Genomic DNA, 14,033 nt, shown 5'->3' with positions numbered 1-14,033 from the left:
CTGCAGAATAAGATTTCTAAGATGTCTGTGAATAAGATTTGACTATAAAACTGATAATTCATACTGCATGCAGCAATCAAACTATTTTCATACCTTCTTCCTTCAAGTGTTCTCAAGCTGGCTTCCTCACGGGCTGTCATCCTTTCCCTTCTAGCTGAGTTCTGAGAAGCATGGAGAGGATGATTTGGATGCCCAGGATCACCAGCAGATGATAATGCTGAACCGTAACGCAGCTGAGCTTCAGTAGAGTCCATGATACTGACCATCCAATTCCAAGTAGGAATAAGCTTTTCTTCCACATAATTCTATAGAAAATGAGATTTAATTGGTTTTGCAAACAATAGAAGTAGGTGACAAGAATGAAATCTTCCTGATTCCCTACATGCTCAAGAATTACTGATGATCAGTTTCTGAAAGCTCTCTTGAGATTGCTGATGCACAGTGGTGGTGGTATGCAGCTCTCATGGCTTACCACTTTGATATCTATTAAGCATTCTCACCATCTCTCTCTCTTTTGGGCATCTCTTCTACTCCTCCCCACTCAGCATCTCCCAGGTGTGCACAACTTGATGATTTGAGCTTAATTCCTGACTTTCTTGTAGCATTCTTCACCCCTTGCAAATTACTCACTGAAGACAACAAAGTTAAGACCTGCACAGAGAACTATGTCTACACACAAGTCTCACCTACTAGTCTTATCTTTACTTCACCTGTTCCCACTACTGGCTCCGCAGTCTGCTTTTCTTATCATCTGCTAACTCCACTGACCTGTTGGATTTTTTTGATCCAACATTAGTCTGCTTTCTTCATTCCTCTGCATTCTGGTCTTCAAAAATATCCCTCACACTTCTAATGCACTAAAATAACAAAATGCTGTCTCAACCTTATTTCTATGTCCAAACGAAACCTCCACTGTTCAAGTTTCCTGTGCTAATACAAACCTCTTGCTGCCTCAGCTGGACAGATCTCCTGTTCACTTTTCCCATTAAAAATCTCCTGAACAAAAAATTATTTTAGCCTCCTCCATAATAAAACTACACTCTCTTATTTCTTCCCTGTTTGTTTACCCCAGTGTTTGATCCCAGAATATCTTTCTAACCTTCCTCTCCCAAATCAGAAGTCCTTTCCTGCAGCTGTGTTATACAATTTTACCCTATCACTAAGCCCAGGTACAAGTTGATACGTACTTTCTAAACACACTGGAGTCCCTCCAATCTTGTCAGTCTCTGAAACTAATGTCTATACATGAAGGGGAAGACTGCTGACGTGTATTTTCTCTACAGATGCATTTTACATAAATTTTCAAAAACAGTCAGTCAAGAACACAGTATAAAAAATACGTGCATAACATGGAAATAATGACTGTGTCCCTGAAGGAAAGGACAGTGAACAGTACATTTACCTGAACAAATCTTTAATTATTTGGCCCTTACTAACTTTCTTCTTATATAGACTCAACAGTTAATGTCAACTAGAATATGGCAACAGATGTCTAGCAGAAATCCCTAGTCAATACTCACTTAACTATTAATTACATACCAGTCAGACATTGTTTAAACAAAATCAACATAAGTTCCTTTTTTTGAAAGAATATATGTATATGAATTACAATCAATTCAGTTAAAGAAGTGACCGGAGTTACTTTAGCCCACACTCTCTCTTAACATAAGAAGAGGCTGAGAATGCTGGGAATACTTTAGATTGAAGAAACAAACTCAGGAGGATCTTACCAGTGTGTACAAACACCTGACAAAAAGGTATGAAGTATACAAAGCCAGACTCTTAGTGACACCAAGTGAATATACAAGTGGGCAACGATTGAAATACTTGGTACATCCCTTTAAATTCAAGAAAAATCCTCTTTCACTGTGAGAGCTGTCAAATATTTAATAGAGAAGCTGTGGAATCTCCATCCTTGGAGATATTCAAAATCTAAACAGTCAGTCCTGAGCAGCCTGCTCCTGTTGACCCTCAAAGAAATTTAGATTAGCCAATATGCAGAGGTCACTTTCAATCTCAACAATTCTATAATTTTACCTTAAAAACCCCAGTTGTATTGAAATTACATCTTTTTGATGAACATTTCCATGTTCTTACCTGCAAGTTAACTGCATCTTGGTATGTCAGCTTCACTGCAGCTGGAATCTGGGAGTACACTAAGTGATTGTATTTGGGAATCAGACCCATCAGGTCAGATATCTGCCGTATCACAATACTGTATGCTCTTGCTAAGCTGCTTGCAGATGTCAAATAGCTGCTTGCATTGCTGGCTTCAAGCGCTGCAGCAGCTGCTGCTGCACTTGTACTGATGGTACCACTCCGACGAAGGTTTGAGGGATCAATATAAATCAAGCCCGCTGAACTTGCTAAATACAAAAGAAAACATTACATTAATGAACTCATTTAATCTTCGCTGTGTCATTTGTGTATTGATTGATTTCATGATCAAGATTTACAGAAATAAACTTGTAAATATTACTCACATCACAACTGTAACTAGCAAATAATTACTAACTATAGTAAGCATACTCAGATCTTAACTGCAACAGATCTTTCCCTTTTTGTAAATTCAAAACTAGAACTCTAACAGTCAAGGTAGGTCAGCAGTACGGCAAAGAGATAAGATTTCATCCTTAAGAGAATAAACAGAAGCAGAGGAAGGAAAAAAGCCGGAGCTGGCATTCATGCATGCAGTTCACTGAGACTTGCCTGCTGGGGTTGATGTACTGGAGGGGGCTGTGCTGGCAGTCCTCTGGTTCTGGGTGTTGCGTACAGCCCACTGCATGGAACGGGGAGCCTGCGCGGCTCCATTGGCATGGGAGCTGTTTGTGGTTCGCTCCAGGGGCTCATCAAGCATGAAGGTCTCCTGCTCTATGTCATCACTCTGACTGCTGCTGCTATCAGAGTCACTGGAATCATTTGACTGAGAGTCATCTTCAGAAAAAAATGCTGGAACACTGCTAGCTCCTGTTGAGAAAAATAAGCAAAAACTGACAGCTCCACACGTGTGCACATATACGTGTATCATGTCAGCATAGACTTCTTCCATGAGTAATGACACTATACTAAAAAGGTTCAAATACCACTATTGAAAAGGTTTAATAAATTATTATTATAACATACTGCTAATTATATACAGGTGTAATGAAAAAGCAGTATGATTACTTACACTTCAAAATACAAATTAAGAAGTAACTGGATTTAAAAATACTTTACTGATTCTACTCCTAGGAGAAGAATTCTAAAAATTATGTTTCCAAACTGGACAGTAAGGTAGTTGCTCTCAAACACCTCTACAATGAGTGCTCAGGTTTTATGTATTGATTTAAACCATAAACCATTGTTTTCAACTACTACACTTGAAAATAAGTGAGACTATTTAATTTCACTACACAAGAGCACATGACAATTTCAAACACATGCAGCTGCTCCAAAAGAGCAAAAAATGTAGGTCACATCTTAATCCATTTCCTTGTCCAAAAAGTCTGCATGATACCTTACTATTAGAGCAAAGGAAAAGCAGGAAATCTAGGGAAGGAGGAGAGTACTTACTCCTAATATCTAAATTTAACTAGCTAGAATAGACCCAAAAAGATGTGGTGTACCTGCTTCTGACCCAGCAGTAGCTGCAGTGACAACACTTCTGCGCCCACTGGCATTGTCCTGGTTACTGTGGTTACTCTCACTGTCACTTTCTGTTTCAGCAGCAGCCAGCAAATCCAACTCCATATCACTGCCTATAAAAACAATGGACAAAGCATCTCATGTTTAGAAGATAAAATTATAATTACTGTGGTGACTCATATAAGTCAGAAACAAACCCAGACACTCTTACTACAGCAGAAGTTAATAGATATGCAGGGGGGGTCATAAAAGCAGTGCAGACACCCAGCAATACCTGGAGCATGTTTTCTTATTTTCCAGCAATTAGCCACCCATTCTCACTCTGCACTGCACATGTATATTCAACACACAGGGAAAATAAAGGCTTTTAGGATTCAAAATAAGTCACTCCAGCCACAACATTCCACAACTTTTCATACACATGTACTAGGACAATTTACCATATGCTGTTTCAATAGTATTTAAGGAATATTTGAAAACTCTATAAAAACTTATTCAATATACAGCTTCTATTCCAGTTTTAAGCTTTAAGAATTAAATGTTTGAATATTCACCAAATCAGTAAACAGATTTACTATATTGTAAATGGATTGACTGGAAACACAAAGCACAGACAGAAAGAAGATAACTTTTTTAAATCATAGCTTTGGGCCATCTAACCCCAAACTAAGTAATACAAGACAAGTCATAATAATTTCAAACATTTTCATACAGGATTGATTAATTATGTCTACAAATTATTGAATCATAATTTAGTACTTTGTGATTAGTTTGAGAATTAGCTTGCCAGGATTCAAACTGCTTTTGAGAACACATCTACCATTGTCATGGTTTGACGCTGGCCCAACCATCGACAACATTTTTCAGTAGTAAATACAAAAGGTAAAATACACTGTTAACCAAGAATATAATAACATCTGATACCTTTGGGAACTTAATATTTTCTACTCAACCAGAAAAAGTTCATGTAGTTGCCTACTACATGTATTCTCTAATTTTATACATCTCCTTCTGTAAGATGAACAGTCTGGAACCCTTGGATTCTCTCTACTCCTGCAAATCTCCCAAATCATAATCACTGGGGACCCAAAGATGCTTTTCTTTTTGGTGCATAGTTTTCTCACTCAAGCAGTAAATGTGCAGGATGTACATTATACATACCATCCTCATCATGCTCATCATGCTGTCCTTCTGCTTCAGCATTTTCTTCACCATGTTCTTCCTGTTCATCATGATGGTCTTCTTCACCTGCCACCCCCTCAACCACCTCAACCTGGAAAGAGATGGTAATATTATGCCAGACTATCTTCAATATCAGAGAATCTATGAGTTTTCCAAAACAGAGTGCAAAGTTTGATTTAAAAAAACCCCATCTTAGAAAGATGAAGATGACCTCAAAATTGAGCTGATATGAACAAAAAAATGAACTTACAGCCACAGTAGTTGTACGTGGCTGTACAGTTTACAGTGTTGTAAATAAATAAATATATTTATTTATTTACAAATAAAACAGCTTTGGACATTAGATTTTAATGCTATAAGGATAAAACTGACTACAAAATCAAAAATTAGCTTCTAAACACTGAAGAGGTATTATCTGCTATCATCTCCTGAAAAACCCTCTAGCTCTCTAACAGAACCTACATAATAGCTGTCATGTGCTGAAAGACTTTAAAACTTTTTTAACAGAGAGAAATAAAATAGAAAACAACAATTACAAAGTTCTATTAAAAATGCTTACAGCACAGTAAGATTTCATGAAGTGCTACTTAATATCTTTTTCAAATCAGATGCATAGACTTCAGATTCAGATGTCAAAGCATGGGCTAATGTATTAGGTCTGCTATATTGAGAAGAAAAAAAAAGTACAAAAATAAAACTGACCTCTTCTACATCAGCTGAAACAATATCATCCTGTTCTTCATCCCTGCCACGAACTGGTTGTGACTGGCTGATTCGTCTTTGCTGAGGATTCCTTATTATGTAGGATGACTGAGATTGACTAGAACTTAAAAGAAAAATATATAAAAATAAATCCTCAAAAAAAAGTCGATTTGGACCTCTGGTTATCACTTAATGCAAAGCTAACAAAAACTCCAAAATAAAACCACCTTTAGGAAGTCTTTGAAAAGTACAGATAGTAAGCTTTAATAAGTTTTACCTGCTAGACTGGTCAGATGATGGTCTGGGTGGCAGAGGTTCCACAGAAAACAGTTCTTCACTTCCCTGCATGGCATCTATACTAGTGCTAGCAAGGGTAAAGGGTGCTGTAGGACGTGCAATTCCCATCCTGACTGGAATAATTAGAGATTCTGCTACATTGCACAACTCTTCAACAGCATAAGGCAATAATGCCTGAAATACACGTTTACACTTTCCAATTGGTTGTGGAATAAAATTGCTGAGGGATAAAATACAGAAAGATAAATGTCAAACACATTTTTTTTTCCCAAAAACTTTGTGGCAATATTAATTGTCCTAATTTTTTTCTCAAAAAATAATTTTAAGAGATACATGCATTTGTGTGTATAGAAACAACATGCACCTATTCAAGTCAGTGAAAAACGTTTATCATTCAATAATTCAAGACTGAGGCTTGATATCTAAATCTACTACTGACAACCAACCATACACTGTAATTTTAATATGTTTAGAAAAACTATTTCCAAAAACTCATACACTATAAACAAAAAGTTCGGTATGAACATGTAAGTTTAACAAACATTGCATTAAGAAATTACATGACATACCAGCAGCTATTGTGCATCTTTCCAAGTCTGTCTACAGAATACAAAATAATTCAGATGTTTCTGCCTATTGTTGATTTTTATCAACTCATTATATAGGGGAAAAAAGTAAATAAAGGAAAAAAACCACCACAACCAACACACATCTTCGCCACTTACTTTTTCTTTTTGGAGGAAGCCATCTCCACACTAAGAATGACAAAGACTCTTGCCACAGAACGCAGGAATCTCATTGTAACAGCAATAGCTTCTTCTCTGCGGCCTGGTGTATACTTGTTCTGTAATTCCTTCACCAGAGTACCCAGCAAAGTGTCTAACAGCTGAAGAAAGAGGTCATTACAACTCATTAGTTGCATGCAATTTTGAAGCATCAAACAAGAGAGATTAAGACTCAAAGGAGATCACAGTCATAACAGTATAAATTCACAAAGCCATGATTAACTTGAAGTTACTTTCAAATTAGTTTCCGAACAAATGACCTGAGATACCTTACAATATCCTATTATCCAGAAAGTCTATGTAAAACATGCCTAAGAGTGCTTACCAAAATGTCTGCTGTACATTTGACAATAAGGCAGTGTGTAAAACAGTCCAAGCGAATAGTTCCACTTTGCTGATTAAGGTAAACTTGCTCTTCAGGCAGAAGATGACCTATTCTACTGCTTGCACTAAGACTTGGAAAAAACAAAAAGAAAAGAAATAAATATATGTAAGCCAGCAGGTGTCAAGTATCAGATCAAACTTTACATCAACAACTATGTATAGATACACACGGGTCTTTATTTTCCTGGGAGCCAAACATGATCATGGACTTCAGTGCATTCCAGTCTTGTAAAACACGTTCCAGAGCTAGCTGGGCAAAACGAGGAGGCTCTAAATCATGATCAGGCATATCAGAATCTAGAAAGATAAAACAAACAAAAAAACCAAGAAAGCATAAGGAAGAGATACTGAAATATGGAATCTGCCATTTATTTCACTGAAACAGCTCTTACCTTCAGGATTTGCAGTTTTACGATTGCGATCTTCCCTGATTCTAGGTGGTCTGTACTGGCAGTGTTCTACAGTTTGCCTGGCAACTGTCTGTACTAAAAACAACAGCAGATGTTCTCCCCTGTAATGAAAAAATTGTTAGTGGAAATACAATATACCACATATATTTAGAAAATAATTTTTTTAATTCTGCCCTAGTCAATGCCAACATGAACTTGCCTGCTATTTGGCATGGTAACAAGATTTGTGGTGGTAAGCAGGCGGTAAAGGAGATCAAGGCGAGCAGACTTTTGCCCAGCAATTAGTGTTTTACACTTGCACTTTTCCCAGCAATCACAGTAGGCTGTTGGAGATGTTCGTTTGAGCCTACAAGAAATAGAAAAGGTGAACTGCAACACTGTCCAGTAAGATACCAAATCTTTTCTACACAACCTGAGGGTGTTAGTCTACATGCTTAGATTTCTTTCTGCAGTTTTTTGTTTCTGATAGTAGCAAAATGCCAAAACCTAGCTTAAAAAAGAGAAATATGGGTTTTATATGTGGCAGCACTTGACGTTTGTCATCCACATTTCCTACACTCACCTTAAGAGGGCAGTTTAACTACACAGCTTTTCATACTGTCTTAGTAAAACACATCCAAGGTCATTTATTCTTCCCTAAAACAGCCTCCATCCAAGAAAATTAAGCTGAAAATACTCAAGACATGCAGTAAAATCTCAGTAACTGTTATGTTGCTGAGAATATCTTTATAATTGTATTTGTTAGCTCATTATAGCTAGGATATTAATGCTGTAACTTTTACACCCTGCAACAGCAGCACAGAACACAAACAGCTTCAAAGCTTTGGGCCAGGTTGATCTGAGATTTCTTGATTGTTTGCTCACTTTTCCCTCTGTTACAGTTGATTTTTAGAAGATTAATATCCTACATTTCTTTCCGAAAATTCCTAAGAATGATCTGTCACCAGGATTCATAAAACACTGAGGGGCACCCAAAATGAAAACACAGCATTATTTAGATATAATGTTCTCACAATATTATGCACTTTGAGAATTACTCTTTTACTCTAAATACTACAAAATGGAAAGTACAAAACCACTTCAGGTTACTCTTTCAATTCTGGCCTATTAAATAAATCTTACACAGTAGATACAAAACTATTTCATTTATCTTCTGTTCTCTAAGTTTGGAACACTTCAAACAATGAAAAAATTTATTAAGCATCAGTAAACAAAGGAAACCACAAAATACTGATATAATTTTAAGAAATAGAACACAATACTTACTTGCAGTCATGTCCTTTGTGACAGACCCTTGCACATTCTGTGCAACAACAAAGTGATTCCAACAGACCACATGTTCGGCATTCAAATATATCCTAAAAAATGGAGGGGGGGGAATATTATGTATCATTTTTTCCTTACAGTGCTTGCAATCTCATGCTAGTTCAGGTTACAATGAAACTGAATTTGTTTAAATTGATGCCTAAACTCAGAAGTAGGTCAGTTCTGGAAAGTGAAACTTAGTTGTTATGTTAGAATATTCAGTGATTTCAAAGAGCCATGTCCATCAAAATTCCTGCCAAAGTTAGCCACAGGGGAAAAAGCCACACCCAGTAATAACCATGTTGTGAGGAATACAGTCAGCTTTGACACTACATAGCAGTTTGGGGAGGCAGTACTTACACCAGACTTAAAAGTCACAGAAAGTTAAACAATGCAATTAATAATTTAAAAATCAGATTAGTAGACTAACACAATACATGGCTGAAACACATTCCTATTTGCTTAAAAAAAAAACAAAACTTACTTGGTTAATATGTTCTGCACCAGTCCAGGTAAAACTGCATGTATCATTACAACACAAAACATACAAAGGAGAGTCATCTGGATTTGTACCAGAAGGACAAACCATTCCCATAAACACATCATCTTCTTTTTCACTGGAAGTTGCTTCAGCTAAAGTAATAGAATAACAGTGTTAAAAAAAACCCCGCCCAAAAAACCCCAAAAAATATCCAGCAAAAGAATCCATTCTTGGTGGATGTTTGCCATTACAAAATCTCATACAGCATTAGAAGTTTGAATAAAACCTGTTAGAGCTTTTTGAGAAAACTTTCTGCTTGTCACATTATTTCTTATAGAAGCCCCTGCAAATTCCTGACTGAAAAACACCATTACCTCTTCCCCAGTTTTAAATTCACTAATTCTTTTGTCAATTCAATGTATCACCATTCTGAAGGACTATGAACCATATTATTAAAAGAAGTATTCTTGTCCCACACGAAGTCCTACAGAACTGCGGTATGACAAGGTCTAATGTGCTTAAGTTTTTCCCCTAAAGTCAATTTCATGTATTTCTCCCAAAAAACTAAATACCAACATTACAAGATAGTCACAAAATATTTGTTTGTATATAAGCCTTTTCAGGAACAGGATCTAGCTTGGCATATCACTGTATAGCAGGTTTTTTGAATTTCAACAAAGAAGTTCCATGTGATACAACTGTGCTACCAAAAAATAGTACCTTAATCCACTTATAAAACAGTGACATGCCAAAAATACTATAAAGAACACAAAAGCTAATATTCATAGAAATCTACTGCAATATACAAACTGCAAAAGAGAAAGATAATCCACAATAGCAAAATTTCCAAAACATGCAGCAATCTATAGTGTTAGTAATGACTCTGCACACATGCCAAAGTTTAGAAGGAAGCCCCACACCTGCAGTCACTAAAACTGTTGTACCTTTAGCAATCTTCTGTGCAGTTTCTAGAATTGTAATTGCAGCAGGATATGCCCGGCCACTAACTGCTGACATAAATGGTGTCATGCCTCTCGCATCCCTAGGCAAAAAAAACCCCAACAGACAAGTTAAAACACCGAGTTTTTTCATTGTAACAGGAGAAGTAGGATGCAAATACACGAAAACTTAGCACCACTGAGTTTGTGCAAACAGAAAAAACACAGAGTGAATAAGCAGTCTTGTTTATTTTACTCCTCTGAAACAGACATACTTTTAAAGGATGGCAGGACACAACACAGCGTATTCTAACATTCTCAATTTTAACTAACAGGCCTTGATGTAACCTTTTTTAAAAGGTTTCTATGTAATTGATTTAAGGTAGTGTAACATTACAAAAGAACTGTCATGAAAATCCTTACTTAGCTGACAGCAATTCTCGAAGATAAGGCTGTAGAACAACACTATCACACAGCAATTTGAGTATGAAGTGAGCATTTGCCTTCCGATCCTTCGATTCCACTACAGATGGTTCTGTAGAAGGACCTGCAGTAAGGAAAAAAAATTGCAGAGAAACTGTTTTTCCTTAAAAAATGACTACCTGCTAAAAGCAGGTAGTTCACTGTGGTGAATAACTGGTAACTTGACTATTCAGTGGTTTCAGCAATACTTCAATGAAGTACTGTAAATTTCAGTTCCAAATTATTTTTGAAATAGAGAGGGTAATCCCAATTCCATGCTAATTTCCATAGTTTTACATATTTGTCACTCTCCATGTATATTTTTACATAAACATAGTACGGTGCTTCATTTACTTTCTGCACACTTGAGAGATTCTGCTTCAATCCAATCTTCATCAGTTAAGAGGCATTTTCATATGGCAGAAAGTCTGTGCAAGCAAAGACAGCTTTTGAGCTAATTTCCATTCTAAAGCATAATCAAATAAGCAGGATGTCCTCACCTGGAATTGTGGAGGTGCTGGGTCCTTGGCCGGTGCCAGTCGCTGCTGTGGTAAGAGATCCCACAGCGGGGGCCAGGATAAAATCAATGTCACCATCTTTCAGTAAACAGAACAGCAGGATGTATATCAATACATAAAAACATCCCTAACAATATGCTCTTGCTGCAATGTCTAACACACTGCAGGTTTTCTGTATTAACTGGCAATCTTTCCCACAAACGGCCACATTCCTAGGTCTGTAATGTAACTCAGCATTACAAAGCAGACTTCCCAGCAGTTTGACACCAGCATTAACAACACATATACTGGATTAAAAACCAGCTGTTAAGTCTTCAGTAAACTCTTCAAGTTATCTCAATGAACACTTGTTACCTTAATGGCATTGGACAGATGACAGTGTGAGACTAAAATAAGTTATTATTCACCTTAAAAGCCATCAATTCTTTACCAAATCTCTCCTTCTACAGTCTAATGTGATATATGAGCAGACTTACCTGGATCCATTGCAGGAGGATCTGGAACCCAGCTGGGAGGAGCTATTGGTGGAGAAACTGGGTCTTGGTGATCACTTGATGAAGCACCAGCTTCATGTCTGCCCAATCCAGCAGCTCTCAAGGATCTTCTCATCATTTCCCTTAATCTCAAACTAAATACAAAACCAAGGCAGAAATATTAACATTTTCATTTATAATTAGAACACATTTAAGAAAAAATTCACATTGAAAAAGGAAATTAAATTCCTCTTATCACCATTTTATTTCAGTATAAGTAAGAATGAGCCAAGAGGTATTTTTGCTTATATTTTGTTGCACCAGAATGTTTTAGCCCTGGAAGAGGAGTCACTCAGCAACGCTTCAAGTCAGATCTAAACCCAGAACACATCCCTAGGCACCACATCACTGCCTCTTGCAGACAGCAGCTGATGGGCATTCTTACTGCTATCTGACATTCTTTTTAGCCCAAGCTCATTGCCAGGAGTGTTAAGCTTTTGCAAGGATTTGCTCTTATTGCTACTGCTTTTTAATATCTAATTACAAACAGAGGTTAATGAAAGGATTAAAAAATGGGCCTTGATAGAATTTCTTTTTAATGACTGCTTAGAATAAAATGAATCAACTTAAATTCTTCCCCAGTGGTGTTCTGTTGGTCTCACTATTATTCATCTGCTTAAGTGACCATCTCCCTTAGAAATTCTCTTAAAACAAGCCTGGCCACCACCACAGTAGTTCTGTCATACTTAATACTTCTTGGTAAAGAACACCAAAGCTTATCCTCAAATTCCTTTTCTCCACAAGGAGGAACATTTCTACTTCACAACTGACAGACAAAGCATGAACCCCAGAAAAGAGGATTAGTTTAGAAATATCCCACCATTAGTTCTCATACAAAAAAAGGTTCAAAAAAACACTAGAGCTCTAGTTTTGTGCTTAAAGAAGTGAAATCCAATTTTAAGCTAGCAACAGGGGCCAATTCTTAAGCTAGACTGAAGAAAAGAATTAATAACAGATTGGTAATTAATACAGAAATTAGCATTCAGAAAACAAGAAGAAAGCCATTACTCAGTTTACCTCCTGCTGCTTGATGATCCTGCCCTATTTCCTGGACCATTACTTGACACAACAGAGATTGCATTTGCAATAGCTTCCACAGCTGAGAGCCTTTCAGCAAACGTGTTCCTCTCAGAGCGCTCTGCTTCTGAAAAATTAAGAAAATTCAGTGCTAAAATTTTACTTGGGAAAATTATAAGAAAGGAGTATAAAATATGGAACGTCACTATTATTTTTTCCCCGTTTAGAGAGACAAACTAGGCTCATATACAAATTTTTATTTTGGATGAGCTTAACAATGATTCTGAACAAGCTTTCAGCATCATCAACAGACAAGGTCCTATCATGTAAATGATTCTAGACACTTGCTGAGTCAAGGCTTCAAAAAAGCCTTGATAAAAATTATAAAAAACAAAGAAAACAAAATACAAACAAAAACAACTATAAAAAGTACACAAAAACAAATAAAGAAATAAAACCACCAAAACACCAGACCAGAGAACAAGAAAACAAACCACACTTCACAGTGAGCATCCATGAACAATGCAAATGTGTGGGCTTGTAATATACACACTCCAGGTATGTACCTGCTTAGGAGAGCTATGTTTGGAGTATAAGAAGGCAGTACAATCAGTTTATATCAGAAAGAACTAGCATTTCTTCTAACTTCTACAACCCTAAGCATCATAACACCTACCAGTTTTACTCGTTATGACGACTGAATTTTGTGAAGCGTGATACAGAATATTAAAGCAAGATACAGATGATTATTTTGGTACAAAGTAGACAGAAACTGTGTATTTCTGAACAAAGAAAAGTATATTCTTAAGGTGATTCTGCTTGTTCTTTCAGGACATGTCTCAAAGTTGCAAGGGCTAATGCTCTTGCAACTCACTTTCTATTCAAAGGCTTTTCAAACTGAGAGTCACCATTCCCTGCACACTTATTTTCACAAGTGACAGTATTAAGGCCTGGACAGTTCCCTTTTTTCTTTCTTTTTTAACAGGAAAGTGCTATTAATACCTTTCAGTCAAAGAATGAAAAGAATAAGGTAATCTGACAGTGTGTGTCAGCTGTTACAGTAAGGTTATTCTTTAAATATTTCCACTCACCACTACCCTAAGTAAAAGATATCCTTGGTGTTGCTTGTTCACAAGCATGTGCAGGTTTCTTAGACAAAGATCACCAACTGCTCAAAGCAGACAACTACTAAACAGTTAGCAGTGAGAGAATACTGTTCTTGTGCCCCTAGCTACAAGTTGATTCATAGTTGTAAAAGAATTGCCGTGGTATTTGTGCTGTACTCCTTTCTCAGACTCACTAGCTCTCATAACTCACAACCCATCACTTCTGGACCTCTCACACAAGGGGGTCACAGCTCTGGAGAGCGATCCCTCAAGCAATACAACCACTCTC

At 36.9% G+C, this 14,033-nt stretch overlaps 1 protein-coding gene across 6 annotated transcripts in view; it reads right to left on the bottom strand.

The window, feature by feature from the left end:
- The window catches only part of UBR5 (ubiquitin protein ligase E3 component n-recognin 5), an 85,743-nt gene that overhangs the window by 16,764 nt on the left and 54,946 nt on the right, over positions 1 to 14,033 (bottom strand). For all 6 annotated transcript variants that reach the window (XM_058812519.1, XM_058812542.1, XM_058812535.1 and 3 more), the window contains 19 exons: positions 12,639 to 12,765; positions 11,565 to 11,716; positions 11,071 to 11,166; positions 10,532 to 10,655; positions 10,115 to 10,212; positions 9,174 to 9,322; positions 8,651 to 8,742; positions 7,584 to 7,730; positions 7,367 to 7,485; positions 7,145 to 7,271; positions 6,916 to 7,045; positions 6,531 to 6,691; positions 5,786 to 6,025; positions 5,509 to 5,632; positions 4,786 to 4,897; positions 3,606 to 3,737; positions 2,706 to 2,967; positions 2,098 to 2,362; positions 94 to 305 (listed from right to left, as the gene is read on the bottom strand). In XM_058812519.1, the coding sequence (XP_058668502.1) occupies positions 94 to 305; positions 2,098 to 2,362; positions 2,706 to 2,967; positions 3,606 to 3,737; positions 4,786 to 4,897; positions 5,509 to 5,632; positions 5,786 to 6,025; positions 6,531 to 6,691; positions 6,916 to 7,045; positions 7,145 to 7,271; positions 7,367 to 7,485; positions 7,584 to 7,730; positions 8,651 to 8,742; positions 9,174 to 9,322; positions 10,115 to 10,212; positions 10,532 to 10,655; positions 11,071 to 11,166; positions 11,565 to 11,716; positions 12,639 to 12,765 (2,869 nt within the window). The remainder of the gene's footprint in view (positions 1 to 93; positions 306 to 2,097; positions 2,363 to 2,705; positions 2,968 to 3,605; positions 3,738 to 4,785; positions 4,898 to 5,508; positions 5,633 to 5,785; positions 6,026 to 6,530; positions 6,692 to 6,915; positions 7,046 to 7,144; positions 7,272 to 7,366; positions 7,486 to 7,583; positions 7,731 to 8,650; positions 8,743 to 9,173; positions 9,323 to 10,114; positions 10,213 to 10,531; positions 10,656 to 11,070; positions 11,167 to 11,564; positions 11,717 to 12,638; positions 12,766 to 14,033) is intronic.

Source organism: Ammospiza caudacuta, chromosome 1 (assembly GCF_027887145.1).
Source record: "Ammospiza caudacuta isolate bAmmCau1 chromosome 1, bAmmCau1.pri, whole genome shotgun sequence".
Classification (NCBI taxonomy): Eukaryota; Metazoa; Chordata; class Aves; order Passeriformes; family Passerellidae; genus Ammospiza; species Ammospiza caudacuta.
Note: the sequence above shows the minus strand (reverse complement) of the source record. Positions and strands in the feature narration are given on the sequence as shown.